The sequence below is a fragment of the Heterodontus francisci genome, chromosome 48 (assembly GCF_036365525.1).
Source record: "Heterodontus francisci isolate sHetFra1 chromosome 48, sHetFra1.hap1, whole genome shotgun sequence".
NCBI classification, from domain to species: Eukaryota; Metazoa; Chordata; class Chondrichthyes; order Heterodontiformes; family Heterodontidae; genus Heterodontus; species Heterodontus francisci.
The window spans coordinates 13,705,196-13,732,527 of record NC_090418.1 but is presented as its reverse complement, the minus strand read 5'-3'; the positions used below and the strand labels follow the sequence as shown (position 1 = coordinate 13,732,527).

Sequence of the window (27,332 nt, the reverse complement as noted above, 5' to 3'; positions counted from 1 at the left end):
TTTCAAAATGGAATTGGATGGTAAGAAAATTGCTGGGCTATGGAGAAAGGGAAGGGGAATGGGACTAAATGGATAGCTCTTTCAAGGAGCTGGTACAGGCACAATGGGCTGAATGGCCATCTTCTGAGCAAGATCATCCTATGGTACTATGACAGTGCTCATAAGAGAGGGAGAGAAGCAGAATGCGTAGCTGCAAAAGACAGGTTATGACTGGCAATGGCAGTTTCATTGCTTCTGTCCCTTGTTTAAACTAACTTCAACTCTTATCACGTGTGAGTTGCTGCTCTTTGTCTTGGCCAACATTCCTCTGTTAAGCAACACTACCAATAGCTTAACCAAACACTCGGCTCTCTGCTGCATACAATATAACTGATGTATTTGCCTGCACAGTAACAACTTGCATTTACATAATAAGTTCTGAGGTGTTTCACGGGAGCATTACCAAACAAAATTTGACATGGAGCCACGCAAGAAAATATCAGGACCGTTGACCAAAGACATGATCAAAGAGTTAGGCTTTAAGGAGCTTCTTAAAAGGAAGAGAGGGGGATAGAGGCACAGAATGGTTTAGGAAGGAAATTCCAGAACTTAGGCCCAAAGCAGCTGAAGGTACAGTGACCAATGCTTCAGCAATGAAAATCAGGGATATGCAAGAAGCCAGAATTTCAGGAGTGCAGAAATCGGAGGGTTGTAGGGCTGGAGGAGGTTACAGAAATAGGAATGGGGCAGGCATGGAGGGATTTAAAGAGAACAGCTAGATAGAGATTCTGAAACTCAGGAATCCATTCTTTCAGATTTGGTTGCCCAATTTCATGTAAGTGCAATATTAGATGCAATAACCCAATCTTTTAAAAATAAACTCATTGGATCATGCAACACAACAGTAGAAAACAGGATAGAATATTTGATTTACAAGATTTGTCAAGGAATTTGCAACCTAATCTTAAAATAAGTTGTTTATGTTTCTTAGTAAGGAATGGCTGTTTAAGTTTGTTGACACCATGTAAACACGAAATGTTAGACATTGAGGTGGAATCTTGAGTGCCACAGCATTCTTGATGGCAGGACCAGATGTTATTGTAACTTCTCCTCCCGCCGCAAATCTGTCTTTAAATTAAATGTTTGGTGACAGGCACAGGAACACCTGGGATCACACAGCGAGGGCGGCCTTTCGTTGGTGGAACCTGCCGTTACTGCCCCAAAAACCATGATCGCCACAGATATAAAACATTCTGTGCTTGCAGCCTCAAGGATCAGCAGCCTTCCTTTCAAGTATCTTCAGACTAACTTCAATTGAGGCTTTTATTTAAATCAAAACATTTTTGCCTCCCTTATTTTGTGAAAGTCACCGCCAACTTCATATCATTTTTCTTCCCCCTACCAAAGTGAATGACGTGGTAACCAGCAGGCAATGTCCCGCCCTATGGTTCAGTGATGCCTCCCTGCAGGTTCTCCTCCAGGCAGTCAGGGAAAGGCAGGAGGTCCTCTTCCCTGCAGATGGACTACGAAGATCTTTCCGTCTCACTAAGGCGGCCATGGGTGGAGGTAGCAAACATGGTCTCAAACCACAGGATAACTCTTAAAACATGGGAGCAGTGCCGCAAGCAAATCAATGACTTTCTCAGTTCAGCGAGGGTAAGTGGTCCTGACAAAGCTGCTCCATTGATTTCTTCCACAGTTCTGTATCTTTAAGGCAGATGGTACACATGAATGCAGTGGAATGTGAGAACAGCCTTGGTGCCATTTACTAAATGACGAAGATTGGCATTCATTATGTGATTTGATGCATCATGCGAAAGCCAATACCGAATGAGTGATGTTCATGCATGTATGCAACGGTTGTGATACATCATTAACCAGATCATTAAATCTGCACTGTCTGTTGCTGGATAAACTAAACCACTGCCAGCACGAGTGTGCTAAGACAGGAGGAGGTAGGGTCACTGACATCAGGCTGCTGACCACAGCTGAGGAGACAGTAGAAATCGTGAGACAGAAGGGAGGCAGGACGAGCGGAGATGGAGAGGCAGGAGCCACAAGGCGCATGGATGAAGTGCCATCTCTGCTCTTACAGCCATTATGTGGAAACTGAAGGAAATTGTTTGAACTCACGTGAAGCAGGTGCTTGAAGTGCCTCTGTTTGTGTCTCCATTGCAGGTGCCTGCACTCGAGTCGCAGAACGCCACCTGGCCCAAGAATCCTCCTCTGGGGAGGAAAAAGAAGCCAATGCCCCAGAGGATACACTGTCACCTGCCTCTTCTTCCACCTCCACCAACGCAGATATATCCACAAGGTCCATGGGGGATTTAAGATTAGAATCTGGGTCACAATCTGGTGTGCATGACACAGACACATCACAGTGGCTGAGGAAGCATGTGCCAGCTGGGTCCCCTAACAACTGGATGACTGCTGCGGACCCCCAGGCCCTTGCTCAGCCCCATGCTAAGGATGATCCTCTGTTTGTTGCTACAAGAAGTCTCCTGGATGTGCAGCAAAGCCATGTGGAAAATATATCGGAGATTCCTGTGGTCATGCGCGGTTTTGCGCATGCCATGGAGGAGTCCATGCAAGCCATAACGTCAGCCATGTCCCAGGCATTTGAGCATATGGCTTCCTCAGTACAGAATCTGGCAAGCTCCATTGCGAGTCTGGTTGACCACTCGAGTCATACGTGACCTGACTTGCACTCCATCACTGTTGCCGTGGGCTCCACGTAGCAGAGTTTAAGCTAGAGGGAGACAAGCAACATGAACCTCCCTCCATGTGCTCCTTCCCCTTAGAGACAGGCAAGTGCTATCATGCACATAGATGGTGGAGGAGCATGTGCCAGCTGCTCCAGGGCCTTCCTCTCAGGACACACCCAGGATAAGCAGCGTCTCGTCCTGCTCCACGCACCCCCCCCCCCCCACCAATGCTGACCCCTTACCTCCAGCAGGCAAGCACACGGGGGATTCTCAAGCACCATTTCTGCAGACCCACAGTAAGATGGAGCTATCAAGGCTCCGTTCCTCCAGAGGATGTCCGACATGGTCATCCACAGCAATGGGGCAGCACACTGAGCAGACTGACTCCACCTCAGCTGCTAACGTCGGGGTAGCACCTAGATGTCGTGGCAGGAAACGAAAACAAACAGTTTGGAGCACGAAGGTGGCATGGGCCATGTAGAAATGTTCATGACTGCAAAGCTTTATTACAACATTTTTATTTCTTGCAAATTTGATCCAGTCTCGGGAATGTTTCGCTTGGTTACAAATGGAGACAAATACGTTTTTTGGAGGCCTACGGCAGAACACAATGATGCTTGCAAAACATCTCAGGAAATGTCCAGGATCCATATTTCATTGGAATTTGAGCCTTCACTCTTCAATGATGACTGTTTTCCTTTAATGATTAATAACTTTTCCAAATGCTGCCATACCTTACATTTCTTTTCTTCAGTCATAACTTAATGCTGCTTGCAGTGGTGTGTAGTCACATTCATCATAGCCCTTAGATGATTACAAATGCCAATCATATGAAAGTGCAGCAATGCTTTGTTAAGACTGCAGAGATGAATAAGATCTCATGCAAAAGGGAATTTCTGAGGGGAATTATGTTTCTCCTCCCAACATTCCTCTTATTGCTGGCTGAAGCGTGCATAAATTAGGTTCTCCCTTACATGTCTCTCCATGGCCCTCATATTGAGGACGGTATCATTTTCATTGTTGTCCTCCTATCGTCCTCTTCATAATCATTCCCATCTGAAGAGGGCTGGTGTTCCTCCACCTGAAGAATGTTGTCGCGTCCAATTGCAAGGCTGTACAAGGCACAGCAGATAACAATTATTCATGACACTGTCTGTGACATGTACTGAAGAGCTCCTCCAGACCGGTCAAGGCAACGAAATCGCATTTTTGGCATGCCAATGACGACTCTGATGGATGCATGAGCGACATTGTACCTCTTCAGCAGCGCTTTGGGGAGACATACTAGCATCAACCATGTACACAGGGGGTAACCCTGGTCACCCAGGATCTATCCGCCACTTCAGCTAGTTCCTCAAACTGCTGGCAGTTGGGAGTTCCTCCAAATTAGGAGTCATGACAGCTCCCTGGGAACTTGCTCAAACATGCATGATTCTTCTACTGTGGTCGTAAACTAGCTGTATATTTAACGAGTTGGAAGCCTTTGTGATTGATAAAGGCAGCAGACTGGTCCCAGGAAGCTCTAATGGCCACATGATCACCCCTTGCACTCTAGGAAAGCCAGTGCTGGCACCGAAGGCTGACCTCATCTACAGGTAAGTAGACAAAATCATTGGCAAGTCGAAAAAGGGCACTGGTCACCTCTTTGATGCACCCATGGGTCGCAGACTGCAAGATGCCACATATGTCGCCCATGGATCCTCTGGAGAAAAAAATGAGTGCAGCAGTCACCTTGAAGGCAACTGGCATGGGATTCCCACTGGAGGTCATGCTGCAGGATCCTACAAATTTCTGTGACCATTTAACATGACATCCTAGGTGTCTCTGGTATTGCCTCTCTAACAGTTGAAGGCAATTTGTCCTTGTCCCAAGGATACGATGATGTGCCAGTGCCTGACTTCAATAAGGACGTTCCTGGATATCATCATTCAGAGCATACTCACCTTCCTATTCTGCCTGTTGCTGGCACTCAGGCATCAGGGGTTGAGGGAAAAGAGCCTTCATTAGTCTCCTTCTTTGTTGTTCTTCCTGTGGTACTAGACAAATTGGTGTACGAGACCCTTGTTGCTGTGACTTTTCTGAACAATAAATAAGCAGAGCGTGGTGATTCAGCCCTCTCTTGCTAGTGAGCTGTAACATCGAGGCAATGAAGAGCTCCATTATATCTGCCTTCAAATTGCAGCCGGGGAGAAGACACATCCACTGTCGTTTGCCTCCTGCCACTCTCCTTGCAATCCTCGAGTGTCCACTTGGTTCCCATTATCGTTGAAGATGATGCGCGTGGAATTCAGGGCAAGTCTCCCCAACTTCCAACCTCCTCCTGCAACCTTCCAGCTTGAACCCATCACCCTGACACACCCACAGTTACCATTACTCGTCCCTCTATCACCATTGAGCCTCCCCCATTACCGTGCACAGTGTAATCATTAATGTATTCATGCCATCCCGCCACCCCCTTCTTACTCCCATTACGAAAGCATGTCGATTCTTATCCTTGAACCTCCTCACATTGAACTGACCATTGTTGTCGTCCCGTTACCCTCCATATGAAGCTGTCAAATACCCACCCATTAGTCTTGATCCTCTCTCCTACAGAAATGCATTTCCCCCATTGACTGTGACCGTTCCCTCTGCTAGCCAGTATCCTCAATTTGCCCCACAGCTCCCCAATGTTGACAGCACTCATCCCTCCCTTTAGGCCCTTGTCAAATATCTTCACACAGTACGGATCTAATGCACCCAACACCCCCGTAGCCAACAATATGCATCTTCACCATAAACATCAATCATTCAATAACCTGAACGCTCCACTCCACCCTCCACTACTCCTCCATGCGCCCGATGCCTGGAGGCAAACATTCATTCCAATGGTGACACGGGATAAACATCCATTGCAATGCTGGCCTGGAGGCAAACATCCACTGCAATGCTGGCATTAGTTTAGCGGCTGAGTGAAAGAGAGAATAGCAGAATCCAGAGACTCAACTGCATAAATCTGACTGCTGTAGTCCACGTTGAAATATTCGTGAACCGGGTGGCACAGGAATATCACTCGCTGTTCATTGCCAGTGTGTAGGGAAATGAGCATTCATGTTATTTAAATGAATGAAAAGCTGCAATCCAGCACCGCGCTGGGGGAACCCCGGAATGCCGCAAGCCTGTCGCCGACTTAATTCCTCTAAATTATCCTACCGTTGGGAATCCAAATATAATTTCCCAACTAATTATATCATCCGGCATGCTACCAAATCCACCATGGTGGACTGCATAAAATTCCCCACCAGATCTTCATGTGCATACTGTCGGCAGAAAAATTCTGGAATAAGTCATTATGTTTCGCTATATCGCCAAATCTAAGTAGTTCTGATCCGATGGAATTAGATGTTAAATATTAATCTATCAACAGGATGCAATAATTGTTAGCCCCTTTTGATAGCTAGATTTATCATTAGCACAGAATCAAACATTCATTTTATATAAAAAGAGCCAAAGTGGAGATAAAAGTTCAGACAGTAACGATATTCTATAAATAGATGCCCTCAGCATATGCTCTCTGAACATGATCTAACATTTACTAAAATGTGCCACTGGCAGCTGATGTCTGACTATCAGCATTACATCAGTGTTTAAATACCTCTTCTTTGCCAGTTACATTGTTGGGTTACCCAATCTGAATAACTTGGACCAGCTCGATTGTGCTCGACTTCAAACAAGTGTCAAACTGATACGTACCAGCAGACAGATGTAGTAAATATTCCCCGAGAGACCAAGTGATGATTTAAGAGCAGAAATTTACCACATCGCACCGGCACCTCTGATGCATTCGACTTTTGTGCTCCAGAATTCACTGAAATTGGTCGATCCAGTTGACATGCAAACATGGTGGTCTTACCACTGCTCAGGTCAGGTAACAGAGAAAAAAGACTGAACTTGCTAACAAGTAACAACAGAGCTTGTGACTCAACTGATGCGAGTCACCATTAGTCACTCTCTGCGTTTACTCGTCTCGCCTGGAATTCCAAGCCAGCATTTTCTCGGATACCCAAAGTACTCACACTCCAGATTCTTTTAATTCTTCACTGCAGATTTCAAAAGGGTACACGACACAGAGTTGGGCATTACTGCCAACCACTTTAGGACTCCTAACAAAGTTAGCACAGCGAGCATACAGCATAATCTCAGAGAAAGCATCCTTGACAGAAAGTCTGCCAGGCTCATGAACATCAACAGTCTAGGTAGGTAAGGAAATATTTCAGGTTCATTGCAAAACTGCATGCATTGATAGAACTCCAAAAAGAAGGCAGATCAACAATCGTACACATGCTTAATCCAAATTCAATCCAGAGTCAAGAGTGAATCCAGTACCCCATCGGAGCAGCTTTTTTTCTCATCTTAAAAACAATCCTTCTCTGGCAAATAATGTCTCCCCTTCTTTAGGTCTTTCAGTGCCACCCACCTCTTCACTGGCTGAGGACAACCAGCAAGGCAATCTGCTCCCAGATCTGCATCAAAGTTGCTCCGTTTCCAACAGCCGTGAGGAAATGTGACATATGCTGTTCCCAATTTTTTCCCTCCCTATATTCAAACAATTTCCAGACCTATGGACAATTGGAAAGTTGACACCGTGGGGAGAAACCGCATGTGGGGAATGGTGTCCTGTCCTTCAGTGCAGCAGACAGTACCATAATAAATCTGCTGCACCACCATGCTGCCACCGAGAAGGAACATATTCACTTCAGATTCACTCCAAATTAAATTCATTCCATTTGCACTCCATGCCTTAATGCAAATTGGTTGTTGATTTGGATAAACTGAATCAAAAAAAAAATCCTAGTGCAAATAGGGTTTATAGCACACTGGTTACTAGGACAATCTGCAAAAGGATTCATACACACACATACAGGATAAGACATTGAAGGACTGGACGAGTACTGAGATGGAAATGGATTGAAGGGGTCATTCAATATTTATTTTACAAGAGTATGTAGAGTAATCCTCGGGCGGGCACAGCGGAATGGGTTGGGAGGGGGGGTTGTGGTGGTGGGGCGGGGGGGGGGAAATGTCCAAACCTGTGTATACCTGGTCAGTTAGCATGTCGACATAAGGACCTAACAATAAAAAATAAAAAAATCATTCTTAAACACACAAGAGGACATAACGATCCCATAGCTATCAAATTTTTGCTGCAGTGATCACAACATCAGGGATCAAGGTTAGCTCAAGGGCGCTGAATGCAAAGTAAACACTGGGGTCATCAGCTCTGCAACCATAGCCGTTTGTTTTTGTTAAGCATCCCACCCAAGCCAAAATGGCTACTAGTGCCAACTTTCCAGTGTTGTGCTTTCCCCCTCCTCCACAAGAAAGGAAGATTGTTTTTAGAACTAAAACTCATCTGAATCTGTCCTTTTAAATATCTTGTGCTAACATGTATCCAAAGATGCACATTTAACTTGGGCATATTCAGAATATTTCAGGGTAGCACACAAACCCTAAGGCCCACAAATACCTCAGTTTATGGTCATAATCCTAATAAATTTAAACACTACATCTTTCTGGGAGGTGGCAGCAGGTGGGCGTGGTTAGGAGATAAGGTGGAGGGGAAACAGAGAGGAGAAAGGAGGAGTCAGAAAGGAAAACACCCTGGTTACTCCTGTGAAAATGTTGCATGACCCCTATAAGGGTTAGGAGCAGACACCTTGGAATGATATGACAGGGATGAGGATTTGCAGCCTGCACCATTTACCAGAAGCAGAGCCTGTTCTTGCAGTAGCTGCTGCTGAAGAATCTCTAACTGTCTCTGCTCCTCCTCTAATTGATGCCTTATGTACTCCTAGAGACAGAGAACGCAAAATGATTTCAGAACAGGTAAAGAAAGGAAACAGTCAGGAAAAAACTCACAAATAGCCCTTTCTGTAGCTACAAAAGTGTCAAGATTTCTGAAGTAGAACTTGAAGGGGAGGAAGATTGCTTAGCTTTCAGTTTTATTAGCAGTTTTCTCCAATAATCTATTAAAGGGAAATTGTTGCAGATATTTCGCACATGGAACTTGGGGTGAAATTGCTGACAGTGTGGGCACTAAGTGAAAGTGCACAGCACAAAGCTTGTATGATGGAAATGGAACCCAGGGCACTACGCCACACAAATTCCCACACCCATTGTCTTAATCCAATGTTTTACAGCGTACAATTCATCAAATTATGGAAAATTCAGAAATGGGATAAATTTTCACAAGGAACTGGATAAAAATGTGAATGGGAAAAGAGCAAGGGACTGGACTAATTGGATGCATAGGAAATAGGAGGAGTAGGCCATTTGGCCCTCGAACCTGCCCCGCCATACAACCAGATAATGGCCGATCTTCTACTTCAACAGCATTTTGCTGTACTATCCATAGGAACACAGGAAAGAAGAATAAGCCATCCAGCCCCTTGAGCCTGCCCCACCTCATTCAAGGAGACAGCACAGGCACGATGCGCCAAATGGCTCCTTCTATGCTCAACATTCTATGAATGTTCAGTACACTGTGCTGCACAGTATTGTCATTTCACCTCCAAATCTTGGTCTCAAATCTGGCCTAGGCCAGGTCTCACTTGGTCTTTAAGAACGACGCCGTTTGTGTTTGGATAGGAAGGAGCAGAGGGAACTTTATGCTGCATCAAATTGGGATTGCTTAACATGGAAACTTGCTTTTAAAAAAAAAGGTGGAATGAATTCTACTACCAACATAAGCAGAACTAGGATAGAGCAGAAAAGCCAATCCCAACACTCATCACCACCCTCAAAACCCTTGAATTCAGGGACGTTGACCATGAGCTTCTCAGTTACTAGTTTTACAACTGATATTTGTATCTGCTCAGGAGATCCTACAAATTAGTAGCGTGCATGCTGCCTTTTTTTATTCGTTCATGGGATGTCAACGTTGCTGGCAAGGCCAACATTTTTTACCATCCCTTATTGTCCTCGAGAAGGTGGTGGTGAGCCGCCTTCTTGAGCTGCTGAAGTCCATGCAGCGTAGGTACACCCGCAGTGATGTTAGGGAGGGAGTTCCAGGATTTTGACCCAGCAACAGTGAAGGAATTGTGATATAGTTCCAAGTCAGGATAGCATGTGGCTTGGAGGGGAACTTGCAGGTGTGGTGTCCCCCATGCACTTGCTGCCCTTGCCCCTTCTAGGTGGTAGAGGTCACGGGTTTGGAAGGATCTGTTGAAGAAATCTTGGCTATTTGATGCAGTGCATCCTGTAGATGGTACCTTGCACCCGTGGTGTAGGGAGCAAATGGTTAAGGTGGTAGATGGAGTACTGGTCAAGCGGCCTGAAGTAACTCAACAGTTTGGATTATTTTCTTCTGGCACTAGTTTAACTCCTCTCTTAATTCCAATGCCTATTGACCTATATAATTACAATACTGTAAAACTGTTACATCATAAGTTGGCAAATGAAATTCAAAACCTTGCTTAATCTTTTGGGTTAAATATGTTTAGCACTGCTGCTTGACACTCAAAATCCTTGAAAGTCTACATTGACAGGACCTAAAAACAAGGATCCCTGTGCCAGGTAGGGCACTGGGTTTGACTGTCAGAATGTGCCCAGGAGAGTCATGTGACAATCATAATGTGAGGGAGAGAGAAAGACAAACTAACCAAATGGGAGGGTGAGGAACAGGTTTTGTTGATGCACTTCTAACGAAGTGCGGAAAATGAGGAATGGTGTGTGATAACTAGTGAGCATGTATGGGGGTGGGTGGTGAGTTTTCCCTCCTCTCCAGCCCCCTTCAGGGTGCCAACGCTTACTAGGGTACGTTCCATTGGCACTGGCAGTCCTCTGGTTCCTCATCTGAGTGGTCATTTCTCATGTGCAAGACAGAATGCCAAGTGGCTATTCAACAGTGGAGGGCATCTTAGAGTCTGGTCCTGTGTTCATCTGACAATCAGACACTTGCATTTTCTATTAAGGGGAGGGGGGGCGTCGTCACTGGATAGTTAGCAGGAGTAAGGCTTCCGACTGAACTGTCACCTCCCCCGTCCAGGGATCCTGAGGCTAACTGTAGTGCTTCAAATTCTGCCCCAGGAGAGACCAGCACAGGCTAGAGTCTGAACGTGAGCCTTCAGGCCATAAATGCTTTGAACGATATGAAAGTCCAAAGTACCGCACAGTACCTCTCTCTATCATTACTGGTAAAAGATTAATCTCTTTGCTGCAAGACAGCCAGGGTTTATACCTGCTCTCTCTCAGCCTGTCTCCTCTCCTCCTCTCTGCGAAGCTGCTGCATCTCGTCTAACTGCCGCTGATGCTCCTTTTCTTGTTGCTTGCGTAGCTCTCGATCTCGACGCTGTTGCTAATAAAAAATTAAATCGCAAGCTTTACTTTAACACACTTACGCTTTACCAACCAGCTTACAAATTCAACGACTGCATCTACATCAAAGCAGACTAGGGAGATGAAGGGAAACTATGAGATGGAAGAATTGAGACAGTGTCTCAGATTCTCACTTATTGCAGCACTGTCACAGCCATTTCAAAGATTTGCTTGGGCTTTTCCTCCCTAAAACTCGAGTTCTTCTGAGATCCAACAGTGACTACATTTGTGAAGTACTTCATTGGCTGTAAAGCGCTTTGAGACGTCTTGAGATTGTGAAAGGTGCTAACTAAATGCAAGTCTGGGAAGCAACAGTGCCAGCCGGAGTCATGAGTACCAGCACCTCCTGTAAATGCAGTCCACTTGCATTTGCCTCTACATATCATGATCTTATCAAATGGCAGAGCAGGCCCAAGGGGCCAAATGGCCTACTCTGGCTCCTAATTCATGTTCGTATAACACAGAATGAATGAACCTGCATTTTTACAGTGCCTTGAATGAACTCAGGTTGTCTCAAAGCATTTTACTGCCAAGTGTAGTCACCATTGTAAAGCAACAAATGCAGCAGAAAATCCCTACAATAATGAGGGTGTTGGGTGAGGGATAAACATTGGTTAAGACACCTGTGATTGACTCCCCTGCTCTCTCTTCAAAATAGTGCAAATAGTTTACTTGCACTTCAGAGGACATATGGGTCACAGTTTAATATTTCATCTGAAAGACAACACCTCCAACAATGCAGCACTCTCTCAGTACCGGGACTGTCAGTCCAGATTATGGGATTTAAAACGAGTCTTGAACACATGACTTTCTGACTAGGAAGTGAGTGCGCTGTGCACTGAATTACAGCTGATACCTAAACATATACCTGTTATAGAATTCCTGTGTATGTAGAAAATCATGCCATAATCGTTGCTTCACTTGTACCAGTGTTGAACTACAAAGCCAGAACAGCAGAAGGTTAAATCAGAGGAAGGCATGAAAGTAGAATGCATTTTGGTCACACTACACCTTGAGTGCTACGCCTAGTTCCACTTGCTGAGGCAATACAGAAACTTCAAGCACTGCAGGCAGTGTAAAGAACAGTGAGGCTGTTAGGTATTAAAGGTTTGACTTATGAAATAAGGCTGGAGAAACTTGCGATTTTCAACGTGGAAGGAAAGCGACAGAGAGGTGCTCTTATAGGGGTATAAAAGATAGTTAAAAGAATAGAAAGGTAAATCCAGAATATTAATTCAAATTAAACTGCATTGATAAGGTTCGATTAAGAGGGATGGGAGAAGGCTCGAGTACAGCATAAACATCAATATAGAAATAGAAGGCAGCAAATTAATGAGTATAGAAAGTCAAAGAAACAAAGACTAGAAAACAGACTACAAATGAGTTGTTCAGTGATTAGTAGTATTAGTAGAAGTGCGAGAGCATTTTAATTGCAGTGATCATGATTCAGTTAGATTTAGTTTGTTATGGAAAGGGATAAAGATAGACCACGAGTAAAAGTTTTAAATTGGGGAAGGCCAATTTTACTAAGCTGAGATGCGCTTTGGCAAAAGTAGACTAAAAACAGCTACTTGAAGGTAAATCAGTGTCAGAGCAATGGAAGGCACTCAAGGAGAGGATAAAGAGTGTTCAGAACAAATATGCTCCCACTAAGAAAAAAAGGTGGGACTCCCAAAAAGCATAGAGTAGGATAAGACAAACAAAGAAAGCTCAAGTCAAGTGCCAAAAGCTCAAGACTGCAGAAAACCTAGAGAAGTATAAAAAGTGCAGGGGTAAAATTAAAAAGGAAATTAGGAAAGCAAAGAGAGGGCATGAAAAAATATTGACAAGTAAAATCAAGAATCCCAGTAAAAGGTGAATTTTAGGACAGAAATAAGGAAACAAAGAATGGTGAACATATGGAACAGATTACCCATAGAATAGGGGAGGTGAAAGCTCTAGCATCATTTAAGAAAGATTTGGAAGCTGCAATGGGGAGAAATTACAATCTATCTGAATGCCTTCAGCTGCCAAGGCCCGAAGCTCTGGAATCCCCTCCCTAAACCTCTATCTCCAAAACGCTCCTTACAACCTCCCTCTTTGACTTAAGTTTCTGGTCGCCTGCCTTAGTATCTACTCATGTGGCTCAACGTCAAATTTTGTTTGATAATGCTCCTGTGAAGCACCTTGGAATGTTTACTATATTAAAAACACTATATAAATGCAGGTTGCCGTTGGATGAATCCAGACAGACCAAATGGCCTTGCTCATCATTAATAATCTTGTGATCAACATTTTGCACGGCCAAGCAGGCATGGTAATTAATGGTGGTGCTGAACCTTCTATCACAAAAACAGATCTGAAAACTCCAATTAAAAATCACCCAAGCAGGAAGTAGGGCAGTGATGCTGCACAATGGAGCTCTAACAACTCGGCACCATGGAGTGCTAGCATACATATGCAACCTACCCTCCACTCAGTTGTTCGGCTCACACGGAGAGCAACTGTGTACAAAGCGTGAGACGAACAAAACCAAACTCAAAAATCAACATTTCTACAATATCTAGTGGCATATCAAAAATAAATCCCTTCCTTCGATCCCTATCTGCTGTCCATTTTCTCGTGCATTAACAAGCAAATACTTAAATGCTGCAGAAAAGGCAACAGGCAATAGAAATATCAAACAGCGATTTAGTTCTCAGCACCCACTAGGGCATTATGAAACCCTGCATAGTATACTGTTTAGTTATATGAGACAGTTGCTGAAATGTGGCTGAATGATAATTGACAAAGCGCACACTCAGACTGGGGCCTCCATGAAAGCTAGCGCCGCCAGTCATAAGCAACAAGATACAACGCCCAGTGCTGCTTATATATGAATTATGAATGATGCTGAATTGGTGCAGGTTAACATTCAGTAAATTTTTCATTGTGGGGAACGGAACACTTTGCGGCTTTTGGCCCCCAGCGTCGGGAGCCAGCACACCTAGCTCGAGCAAAGCTCCTGTCAAGGGGCTTAAAGCAGAGGATAAAGAATAAAAGGATGCCCGTGACAAATGCCGGAGGGCTCAATACTGTATAAAAGCTAGAGTAGTACAAAAAGTGTACAGGTGAAATTAAAAAGAAAATTAGGAAAGCAAAGAGAGGGAATGAAAAATGTTGGCATATAAAATAAAGGAAAACCCAAAGAACAAGATGAAAAATAAAGTGCAAGGCCAATTCGGGACCCTAAGGACGATGGCATGGTTCTTAATGAATATTTTGCATCTGTTTTCACAAAAGACAGAGACGATACAGACATTGCAATCAACGAGGAGTGTGGAATATTAGATGAAATCATAGTGAAAGAGGAAGTGCCAAGTGGCTTTTCAAAGTGGAAAATCACCAGGCCTGGACAAAATGTATCCTAGGCTGTCAAGGGAAGCAAGAGAAGAAATAGTGAAGGCTCTGACGTAGTGCCAGAGGACTGGAGGACAGCTAATGCTGTACCATTGTTTGAAAAGGGAGAAAGGGATAGACCGAGTAATTACAGGCCAGTCAACCTAACCTCGGTGGTGGGAACATTTTTGAAAAAAATTATGAGGGACAGGATAAATCATTTTTACAAGAACACGGGTTAATCAAGGACAGTCAGCACAGGTTTGTTAAGAAAGATCATGTCTGACTAACATAATTGAACTTTATGAGGAGGTAACAAAGAGGGTCAATGAGGGTAGTGCATTTGATGTAGTCCACTTAGATTTTAGCAAGGCTTTTGATAAAGTCCCGCATGGCAGACTGGCCAAGAAAGTAGAAGCCCAGGGGATCCAAAGCAAAGGGCAAGTTGGATCCAAAATGGGCTCAGAGGCAGGAAGCAAAGGGTAATGGCCGATGGGTGTTTTTGTGACTGGAAGGCTGTTTCCAGTGGGGCTCCATAGGGCTCAGTACTTGGTCCCTTGCTTTTTGTGCTATATATTAATGATTTGAATTTAAATGTAGAGGTATGATTAAGAATTCACTGACGATACAAAGATTTGGCCGTGTGATTATAATACAGAAGAAAGCTGTAGACTGCAGGAAGATATCAATGGAATGGTCAGGTGGGTGGAACAGTGGCAAATGAATTTCAATCTGGAGAAATGGGAGGTAATGCATTTGGGAAGGCCAACAAGACAAGGGAATACACAATAAATGGTAGGAAACTGAGAATTGTAGAGGAACAGAGGGACCTTGGAGTGCATGTCCACAGATTCCTGAAAGTGGCTGGACAGGCAGATAAGGTGGTCAAGAAGGCATACAGAACTTGCCTTTATTAGCTGAGGCATAAAATATAAGAGCTGGGAGGTTCTTCTTCTTTGGCCTCCTTATCTCGAGAGACAATGGGCAAGCGCCTGGAGGTGGTCAGTGGTGTGTGGAGCAGCGCCTGGAGTGGCTATAAAGGCCAATTCTAGAGTGACAGGCTCTTCCACAGGTGCTGCAGAAAAATTTGTTTGTCGGGGCTGTTACACAGTTGGCTCTCCCCTTGCGCCTCTGTCTTTTTTCCTGCCAACTGCTAAGTCTCTTCCCGCCAGCTCTGGCGAACACCGGCAACTGACTCCCACGACTTGTGATCAATGTCACAGGACTTCATGTCGCGTTTGCAGACGTCTTTAAAGCGGAGACATGGACAGCCGGTGGGTCTGATATCAGTGGCGAGCTCGCTGTACAATGTGTCTTTGGGGATCCTGCCATCCTCCATGCGGCTCACATGGCCAAGCCATCTCAAGCGCCGTTGACTCAGTAGTGTGTATAAGCTGGGGATGTTGGCCGCCTCGAGGACTTCTGTGTTGGAGATACGGTCCTGCCACCTGATGCCAAGTATTCTCCGGAGGCAGCGAAGATGGAATGAACTTAGACGTCGCTCTTGGCTGACATACGTTGTCCAGGCCTCGCTGCCATAGAGCAAGGTACTGAGGACACAGGCTTGATACACTCGGACTTTTGTGTTCCGTGTCAGTAAGCCATTTTCCCACACTCTCTTGACCAGTCTGGACATAGCACTCCTGTTATGGGCGGCGCAGTGGTTAGCACCGCAGCCTCACAGCTCCAGGGACCCGGGTTCGATTCTGGGTACTGCCTGTGCGGAGTTTGCAAGTTCTCCCTGTGTCTGCGTTAGTTTTCGCCGGGTGCTCCGGTTTCCTCCCACATCCAAAGACTTGCAGGTGATAGGTAAATTGGCCGTTGTAAATTGCCCCTAGTGTAGGGAGGTGACAAGGGAATATGGGATTACTGTAGGGTTAGTATAAATGGGTGGTTGTTGGTCGGCACAGACTCAGTGGGCCGAAGGGCCTGTTTCAGTGCTGTATCTCTAAATAAATAAAAATAAATAAATAGCAATGGAAGCTTTTCCCATGCGCTTGATGATTTCTGCATCTAGAGACAGGTTACTGGTGATAGTTGAGCCTAGGTAGGTGAACTCTTGAACCACTTCCAGAGCGTGGTCGCCAATATTGATGGATGGAGCATTTCTGATGTCCTGCCCCATATGTTCGTTTTCTTGAGGCTGATGGTTAGGCCAAATTCATTCCAGGCAGCCGCAAACCTGTCGATGAGACTCTGCAGGCACTCTTCAGTGTGAGATGTTAAAGCAGCATCGTCAGCAAAGAGGAGCTCCCTGATGAGGACTTTCCGTACTTTGGACTTCGCTCTTAGACGGGCAAGGTTGAACAACCTGCCCCCTGATCTTGTGTGGAGGAAAATTCCTTCTTCAGAGGACAATATAAAATATAAGAGCTGGGAGGTTACACTGGAACTATGTAAAACACGAGTGAGGACATGGAGTGGAGTGCAGTTCTGGTCACTGCACTATAGGAAATATACGATTGCACAACAGTGGGTACAGAGGAGATTTACGAGGATGTTGCCTGGACTGGAGAATTTTAGATATGAGGAAAGATTGGATAGGCTAGGGTTGCTTTCTTTGGAAAAGGGGAGGCTGAGGGAAGTATATAAAATTGTCAGGGGTCCAGATAAGAGTTGATAGGAAGGCCCTATTCCCCTTGGTTGAGGGGTCAGTAACCAGGGGGGCATAGATTTAGGGTAAGAGGTAGGAGGTTTAGAGAGGATTCAAGGCGCAATTTCTTCACCCAGAGGGTGGTGGGGATCAGGAACTCTGCCTGAAAGAGACAGAAACCCTCGTAAAATGCAAAAAGTACTTGTAAGTTATGGCATTTAAATGCATATCCAAGGCTATGGACCAAGAGCTGGAAAGTGGGATAAGGCTGGTTGGCTACTTGTTGGGTGGTATGGACACAATGGGCCGAACATGCTGTAAATTTCTATGATTCTATCCTAGCAAATTTCTAAATGGTGAAAAGCTAGTAACAGTAGAGGCCCATATAGACTTGGGGATCTAGGTACATAGATGAAAATGTTATGAACAGGCACAGAAAATAATCCAATAGGCTAATGGAATGCTGGTCTTTATACCTAGAGGAATAGAATATAAGGGTGTAGAAGTCATGCTTCAGCTACACAAAACACTGCTTAGACAACATCTGTAATACTGTGAGCAATTTTGACCTCCAAACCTTAGGAAGGATACACTGGTCTTGGAGGAAGTGCAGTGTGGATTGACCAGAATGATCAATGAGCTCCAAGGATTAAATTTCAAGCAGCGATTACACAAACTAGGGCTGCGTTCCCCGGAATTTAGAAGCTTAAGGGGTGATTGGATCGAAGTTTTCAATTTATTAAGAGGAACTGACAGGTAAGGCAGATGAACTTAGAGCTTGGATTAGTACTTGGAAATATGATGTTGTTGCGATTACAGAGACTTGGTTGAGGGAAGGGCAGGATTGGCAGCTAAATGTTCCAGGCTTTAGAAGTTTCAGGCGGGATAGAGGGGGATGTAAAAGGGGTGGAGGAGTTGCATTACTGGTTAAGGAGAATATCACAGCTGTACTGTGGGAGGACAGCCCAGAGGGGTCATGCAGCGAGGCAATATGGGTGGAGCTCAGGAATAGGAAGGGTGCAATCACGATGTTGGGGGTTTTCGACAGGCCTCCAAACAGCCAGCGGAAGGTAGAGGAGCTGATATGTAGACAGATTTTGGAAAGATGTAAAGGTAACAGGGTTGTAGTGGTGGGTGATTTTAACTTCCCCTGTATTGACTGGGACTCACTTAGTGCTAGGGGCTTGGATGGGGCAGAATTTGTGAGGAGCATCCAGGAGGGCTTCTTGAAACAGTATGTAGATAGTCCAACTAGGGATGGGGCCATTCTGGACCTGGTATTGGGGAATGAGCCCGGCCAGGTGGTCGAAGTTTCAGTGGGGGAGCATTTCGGGAGCAGTGACCATAATTCCATAGGTTTTAAGGTACTTGTGGATAAGGATAGGAGTAGCCCTCGGGTGAAGGTGCTAAATTGGGGGAAGGCTAATTATAACAATATTAGGCAGGAACTGAAGAATTTAAATTGGGGGCGGCTGTTTGAGGGTAAATCAACATCTGACATGTGGGAGTCTTTCAAACGTCAGCTGATTAGAATCCAGGACCAGCATGTTCCTGTGAGGAAGAAAGAAAAGTTTGGCAAGTTTCGGGAACCTTGGATAACATGGGATATTGTGAACCTCGTCAAAAAGAAAAAGGAAGCATTTATAAGGGCTGGGAGGCTAGGAACAGACTAAGCACTTGAGGAATATAAAGACAGTAGGAAGGAACTTAAGCAAGGAGTTAGGAGGGCTAAAAGGGGTCATGAAAAGTCATTGGCTAACAGGATTAAGGAAAAATCCCAAGGCTTTTTATACATATATAAAGAGCAAGAGGTTAACCAGGGAAAGGGTTGGCCCACTCAAGGACAGAGATGGGAATCTATGTGTGGAGCCAGAGGAAATGGGTGAGGTACTAAATAAATACTTTGCATCCGTATTCACCAAAGAGAAGGACTTGGTGGATGATGAGCCTAGGGAAGGGAGTGCAGATAGTCTCAGTCATCTCATTATCAAAAAGGAGGAGGTGTTGGGTGTCTTGCAAAGCATTAAGGTAGATAAGTCCCCAGGGCCTGATGGGATCTAACCCAGAATACTGAGTGAGGCAAGGGAGGAAATTGCTGGGGCCTTGACAGAAATCTTTGCATCCTCATTGGCTACAGGTGAGGTCCCAGAGGACTGGAGAATAGCCAATGTTGTTCCTTTGTTTAAGAAGGGTGGCAAGGATAATCCAGGAAATTATAGGCCGGTGAGCCTTACGTCAGTAGTAGGGAAACTATTAGAGAGGATTGTTCGGGACAGGATTTACTCCCATTTGGAAACAAACGAACTTATTAGCGAGAGACAGCGTGGTTTTGTGAAGGGGAGGTGTGTCTCACTAATTTGATTGAGTTTTTTGAGGAAGTGACGAAGATGATTGATGAAGGAATGGCAGTGGATGTTATCTATATGGATTTCAGTAAAGCCTTTGACAAGGTCCCGCATGGCAGACTGGTACAACAGGTGAAGTCACACGGGATCAGAGATGAGTTGGCAAGATGGATACAGAACTGGCTCGGTCATGGAGGACAGAGGGTATCAGTGGATGGGTGTTTTTCTGAATGGAGGGATGTGACTAGTGGTGTTCCGCAGGGATCAGTGCTGGGACCTTTGCTGTTTGTAGCATATATAAATGATTTGGAGGAAAATGTAGCTGGTCTGATTAGTAAGTTTGCAGACGACACAAAGGTTGATGGAGTTGCGGATAATGATGAGGATTGTCAGAGGATACAGCAGGATATAGATCGGTTGGAGACTTGGGCAGAGAAATGGCAGATGGAGTTTAATCCCGACAAATGTGAGGTAATGCATTTTGGAAGGTCTAATGCAGGTGGGAAGTATACAGTAAATGGCAGAACCCTTAGGAGTATTGACAGGCAGAGAGATCTGGGCATACAGGTCCACAGGTCACTGAAAGTGGCAACGCAGGTGGATAAGGTAGTCAAGAAGGCATACGGCATGCTTGCCTTCATCGGTCGGGGCATAGAGTATAAAAATTGGCAAGTCATGTTGCAGCTGTACAGAACCTTAGTTGGGCCACACTTAGAATATTGCGTGCAATTCTGGTCGCCACACTACCAGAAGGACGTGGAGGCTTTGGAGAGGGTACAGAGGAGGTTTACCAGGATGTTGCCTGGTCTGGAGGGCATTAGCTATGAGGAGAGTTTGGAAAAACTCAGATTGTTTTCACTGGAATGACGGAGGTGGAGGGGCGACATGATAGAGGTTTATAAAGTTATGAGCGGCATGGACAGAGTGGATAGTCAGAAGCTTTTTCCCAGGGTGGAAGAGTCAGTTACTAGGGGACATAGGTTTAAGGTGTGAGGGGCAAAGTTTAGAGAGGATGTGCGAGGCAAGTTCTTCACATAGAGGGTGGTGAGTGCCTGCAACTTGCTGCCAGGGGAGGTGGTGGAAGCAGGTACGATAGCGACGTTTAAGAGACATCTTGACAAATACATGAATAGGAAGGGAATAGAGGGATATGGGCCCCGGAAGTGCAGAAGGTGTTAGTTTAGGCAGGCATCAAGATCGGCGCAGGCTTGGAGGGCCGAATGGCCTGTTCCTGTGCTGTACTGTTCTTTGTTAGTGAGAAACTAGAGCCACTGATTGAAAAGTCAAGGGCTTGAGGCATAGTCTAATAATTAGAGCCAGACCTTTCAGGAGTGAAATTATGAATCACTTTTACACACAAAGGGTGGCAGAAGTTTGGAACTCTCGCAAACAGCAATTAATGCGAGATCAATTGTTCGTTTTAAATCTGAGATTGATAGATTTTTCTTAACCAAAGGCCCATATGTGAGGTCGCAGGTCAGTCATAATCTCATTGAATAGTGGAACAGGCTCAACGGGCTAACTAACCTACTCCTGATCCTATGTTAAGTGCCTTGGAATGTTTTACTACGTTAAAGGAACTATATAAATTCAAGGTTTTGTTCATCCAAGTTGTAACCGCTGTACCACTGCATCATATGCATCCCCTTTATCCAGACCATTCGTGTAGCCTCTCGTGTGGGGCTGCCAATTTAGGCTGGAGCTACCCACCACTGAGTGGACTGAGAATGTCCCAGAGTTGAAAGGGAAGTGTGCATATGACCCAGACCCCAGTAACCAGTAATCGCCCCAAATACACAGCTGCCTGCTAAGTGAACTGGATGTTAAATCAACCTACGTTTCACTACATAAGCAATGCAATCCATGCATTATGGCATTATAAATATGGAAATGAGCAGGAAGCTAATGGTTCCAAGTCAGACATAGATAGAAATGAGTTCCCATGATGTTATGAGCTCCTGGACAGAAATGCACTAAGGCGTTTAACATTGCACAGGAATACCTCATTGCAAAGAGCACTCATCCTACAAAGAAGCTACAAAACACACAAAATAAGACATTAGAAATCACCACTTCTACTGATTTGAGTTGTACTCTTAAGTAAAACTGGACTGAAAAGCCATTTTATAAATTTTACCTCCTCCAGCCGACGTCGCTGCTCTTTCTGCTCCTCTATGCGTTTTTGCCGTTCGGACAGAAGCTGCCGCTTGTGCTCCTCCGGATCCCGGCGCGGCACCACAATCTGCTGCTGCTGCCGCCTCACGGCTTCGGAGCGCTCTTTGTTCTCCTGCTGCAGCCGCAGGAAGTCTCGCCTCAGCGTGGACTCGCCTGGCAAATTCACAATGGAGCTGCCGTGCAGGTGGGGGGGGGGGGGGGAAAGAGAAAAAAAGTTTACAAGAATCACAGAACGATAACAAATAACAATCATGCAACACAGGAGGCTGCCATTCGGTCCAACATGCCTGTGGCAGCTCTATGGAAGAGCTATCCAATTAGTCCCACTCCCCTGCTCTGCCCATAGCCCTATAAATTTTTCCCCAGCAAGTATTCATCCAATTCTCTTTTAAAAATTACTACTGAAACTGCATCCACTGCCCTTCCAGGCAGCGCATTCCAGATCATAACTCGTTGAATAGAAAAAATTGGCCTCAACTCCTCTCTGGTACTTTTCCCAATCACGTATTTTAGTACTTTTCATTTTAATGTCACTTGTACCACCTGCAAAGAAATGGTCAGAGTGAAGATAACTTTATCAGACTGCGACTTTTAAGGGTCTCTACTCAAAACAATCTTTACAGATGCTGTACATTTTCAAGATTTTCTGTTTTTCTTTGTGTTTTCAACAACTGTAGTTTTTTTAAACTCGAGTCAATAAAAATGAATCTTTTAACAATGTGGTTAAGTCTCACATAAATGCAAGATTATTTTTTAATTTTTTCAAGGGTACAGTTGATCAATAGGTGAAATTCCATCTCACCCCCTTTTTTTTTTATAGAAAGGAACCAGATATGGAAGTGGGTGACCTTTGTGAATGGGGACAATATGGGTTGGAAGCACAGATCATGTCAAATAGGGTGCTGAGGTTGCAAACAGTCTGGTTCTACCGAGACAATGACTGGGGAGTGGGAGGAAATCAGTGGCAAGGGCACAGAGTTTGTAGCAGGGGTCGAAGATGATGGCTTGGTCTTGAGGTTTACCAGAAGGACAGTGCAACGTCCCTTCCTCAGCACCAACATCACTCACCTTAAACACAAAGTGCATAACCTTGACCCTCGCATGTCAAAATGAAATTGCACCCAGAGAAGGAGACTGACGAGGTGAAGGATACTCTTGCAGGCTGAGGGAGCTACACTCGATAACTCATTGTGCTCATATGTTAAGTTTAAGAATGCTCGATGGCTGACACTGGGCACTTAAAATGGCAATGTTCCATTCCTCAGCGCCATCATTACCCACCACAAACTGCACAAAATTCAGCAAATTCCACCCCTCAGCAAAATTAAATTTGTATGTTGGGAACGGTGTTACACGAACATGACGGGTGCAGGGACAAATAAGCTGCCTGGTACTCTGAACAAAAAAAAACTTTGAGACATAAATACACACATGATGCAACTTTTTCTTCAAACAAAACACACCTGGGTTCTCCTTCTTCACCAAGATTGTCCTCCTCCTCTTCGCTGCCACTATATTCGTACTCCGTCTCCTCTGTTTAATAGAGATAACCTGTTACAATGCCCCACCATTATACATGAAGATCAATGGTCATTAGTGATGCGCGTGGTAAAATGGGCAGTAGCAGCTGCTCAGTAACTGGCCCACCTCACCTTTTTCACCTCGCTTCTTCCGGGTGCGGTCAATGTGGTCCTTTAGCTGGATGCGTACTTGCCTCTCAGTTGGCTGGTCTCGGATGAAGCTGTGTTTTAGCAGCTGATCTGTAGACGGCCTCTGAGTGTAATTTTTTATCAGACAATTCTCAATAAACTCTATAAACCTTCTTGACCTAACAAAGAAATGGTTAAAGTAGAATTTTTTTTAAAACATGGACATTACAGACAATTCAGCTATTTTGCAATTTCTACAAATGTTCATGGCACACATCAGCATTTGCCGAAAGGCATAACTACCACTTTTCCTTCACAGGCCCAGATTACATTCAAGCCTCTAGAGTGGTGAAGGTTCTTTCTCAGCAACAACTTGCACACTCCCCAAATGCCACAAGTTTCAAAATCCTAGGATGGGTCAATCAAAGCAAAAGAGGAACAGGATTGAAATCTTCCTCAGAGGCCTACTCCAAGCTGGGAGGGAGCCTCCTGCTATCTAGTCAAACAATGGCATTGCCAAAAGAGGCACAGAGGTCTGATGAACTACAAGTAATTGCAGGCTTTGGTGCAAGGTTAGATCTTTCATGTGAAATACACCTAATTATACAAATGGCACAGAGTCTAACAAACAGAAATATGCCAAAACTTTAGCATCGAAGTCTGAATTTCAGGGCAAGAACGCCAATCATCTATGGGGAATCTAGTAAAAGAGCATTCCTATAAATCACTCCTTAAAAAAAAAATCTCATATCGTACTTTTTTCACTCCCACCATTACAAAGTCTGTACCAAAGTAGCCAGCCATGAGCAACAGTGGTGACCCAGGCAATGAGGTTGCAGGTTTGATCCACATACTACAGATAAAATCATAAATTCACCATGTGGTAAATCACCACCTGGCATTTTCCTGCAAAAAACTTTAAACAAGATCACCTCCCACCCATGCTGACAGACTCGCTTTGAAGGTGGTGTTTAAATCACACCTCCGCCCCCACAGTCAGTCTCCCCAGCAGCTGACGGCAATGTGGCCCTGCAATGCTTATAACCCTCAGCGGCACTCAAACAAGAGCAGCTTGGGAACTAGGACGATTTATAACACTTGGTGTCATCGCTGCATACAAAGCAGACACATGCCTCCAGAAACGTTCCATACTCTTTTAACTTGTTTTTTTTTATTAGACATTGGCCATGACTGAGAAAGTCAGGTTTGATAACCACCTTATTTGTTTCTCTGGTCTGTGCAATTCAGAAGAAAAACATTGAGTCAAGTCAGAAATTTTAGATTGGGGTTGAATGAAGAGCTTTAATGAATCAGATATGAAAAAGTGCATAATTTATAATAATGCACTTAGATCACTGGCTAACGATATTTATAAACTTCATCAGCAAATTCAAATGTAGAAAATTGGAATTTTATATAATATCGCCTGCCCACATTATTCAATTAAGAGTGCTCCCCAGGGAGTCCTTGCAGCATCCTGATCTTCAAATTTTAGTGCAAAAAACCCCCCTTCTTAACCATTTTTGGTGGCTTGTTTCCCGACCAAAGATGCCCTCTTGGTGCTATTGTCCAGACTGGATGCAGATTTGTGACCTCTGCTTTTGTTCAACTTCGGACACATCTCCTCACTCCAACTGCTCCAGTGAGGCTAAAAACAGTCACATTTACCCAAGCTCGGAAACACCAAAAAGTTCAGGAGGCCAAATAGCACATGGTAATTTTAAATTTTCAACTCTGGAACTGAATTACTTCGGTTGCATTCCTTAGGGATCAAGGTTAAAGACAGGAATATTGTGTTATCCTACACTACAGCGTTGAATCAAAGTAATAGTCTCCAGTTATTTAAAAATCTAATGCACTTTAAATGAATAATAACTTCTTTCACTCAACATATTTTGTCATCCATGTCAATTTCTTTCCTCTCCCATTCATTTCGCAGAACTCAGGTTGACTGGCAGAGAGGCAGTTCTGCTCCCAGACCTCATGCACTGTACACTCACATAATCAGTTACAATCTGCTTAATACCACTCTAAGCCAGCTCCATGAACCAAGTTGGCTTGTTTCTGCTCTGCATCAACACCACGTGCCACACTCCCCCATGCCAACCTCAGACTTATAGCAAATAGTTACATTTTTTATAGCACAGAAACAGGCCATGCGGCCCAACAGGCTCATGCCATTGCTTATGCTCCACCCCATCATATCCTTCAATTCCCTTCTTCCTCATGTGTTCATCTAGCTTCCCCTTAAATGTATCTATGCTATTCGTCTCAACTATTCCATGTGGTAGCGAGCTCCACATGGACTCTCTCATCAAAGGAAATAGTTTCGCTCTATCCATTCCTTCAATCTAAACACCTCAATCATATCATCCCATAACTGACTTGGATCATCACTCTCCACAACATTCTTTTTAATTACTGTATTTGACCGTTTGCGAGCACGTGTAAATGTCAAGAGTATACTGCAAAGTCAGTCAGCCAATCTCTGCAATGAGTTAACAGCATTCTGGATTTGGGCACCTGCAGCTGGCCTATCTCTTTGGGCAGTGCCACCTTCACTACACCCTAAACCCCCTACATGGATGTTTCATTGGCCTGAGCTGATCAATTCTTCTATTTTACTAGTTTCATTCTTTGCATGCCTACTGCCAACCCATCCTTTTTCAGAGCTTTGAAAACTGTGCAGCATTTCAGCTTCCCTCAGTTTTTTGTTCCCCCTACAACATAAAGGCTCTGGAAAGCCTAACGTGCATCTGATAATTACTACAAATTGACCTATTTCACGTTCTTTCCTACCTTGATGTTACCCTGCCGCACAGATCTGGACATTTCAGCTTCTCTACTGAAGACAGACTGGCATTGTAAGTTCAAACCAATGAGCTCATCACAGGACCCATCCCCAACCACCACGCCTTGTAATCACTTACCATTTCTTAGATTTTAACCTGGGAGGGGGGTTTCTTGGAATAAGGAATAAGGCTCGCATTGGGTGCATGTCACACAGAGCTGAGGCGAAACAGAAAAGAAATAAAAAAGGAAACAATATACAGAATATCACTAATTGATGCCTAAAACAACACTTAATACAATGCCACCAATTTCCCAGGTTAATCCAGAGTAGATCCATCCATTATTTTGGAATTATGTAGCTTTTGTATTGAACAGCCAGATGTATATGGCATGCATGGAAACCCATAGTCAGGTTTTTACAATAAAACTATTAAAGAAAACCACTGTTTTTATTTTGCTGGTATGATGTGCACTCTCTATCACAATAGTAACACACCTCAGTTACCTCAGTCTAGAGAATGCAGGCACACATTGGCAAGAACCAAGGCTCAGGGATGACCCGAACCCAATAGTGTCAGTATAGGTAACTACTGATGTTTAGCCAGCTACAATCAAGCAGCTTAGCAACAAAGAGCATCAGAATCTTTCCCATTGGTTTACTAGCCAGAACCACCCTACCTAGGCTTGTAGGGTTACCTGGACTAGAGTGGGAGGAATCAAAGCCCACAACTCAAGGTCCCATCAATAAGCAGTATTGGCCAGACATAATCAGCATACCACGTCAAAAAGTATGGAGGGGCTGTCTGGCTGAAGTATCTGATCATTGATTCTGCCACAGATGGTTGTAAAGCTCCAATGTCCCATCACTAGCTGTCTCATCTTAGAGACAATTCAACCCCAAAATAGATCACGCTTAAATTATTCAACTAAAATCCATAAATTAATTTTTAAAACCTACAAGCGTCAATAAACATTTCAAAAATATATTAGCCCTTGACTTATAAAAAGGAAACCTTGATTTTTAACTGGAGAAAAATGTATAATTTAATTTTTGGTATTCAGTGTAGCCTCAGGCCAGTGTCAGAGATAAAGCTATTTCTTCACAGCGGCCCTACCTCAAATACACGAGAAAGTCGGTTTCATTAATTCCTGAAAAGGCCAGCATTTAGTGCTCTAAGCAATTTGACACATCCAAGTGGCAGTTAATAGTCAACAGCATTGGGGTGGGACTGCAATCATGTAAATGGCCAGGGGGTGAGGACAGCTGGTTTCCTGAAGGACACAACTAAAACAATTGGACCTTTGACAATCCGTCAGCTTTATGGTCACTGTTACTGTAACCAGATGAATTAGTGAACCAGATGAATTTTTATGAAAATCC

The 27,332-nt window shown here is 44.3% G+C and overlaps 1 protein-coding gene across 1 annotated transcript in view; it reads right to left on the bottom strand.

Moving 5' to 3' along the window:
* The window catches only part of LOC137357574 (misshapen-like kinase 1), a 264,262-nt gene that overhangs the window by 93,719 nt on the left and 143,211 nt on the right, over nt 1-27,332 (bottom strand). The window contains 5 exon segments of the mRNA XM_068024008.1: nt 10,903-11,019; nt 21,472-21,682; nt 22,973-23,042; nt 23,162-23,337; nt 26,089-26,167. Coding sequence (XP_067880109.1) covers nt 10,903-11,019; nt 21,472-21,682; nt 22,973-23,042; nt 23,162-23,337; nt 26,089-26,167 — 653 coding nt within the window.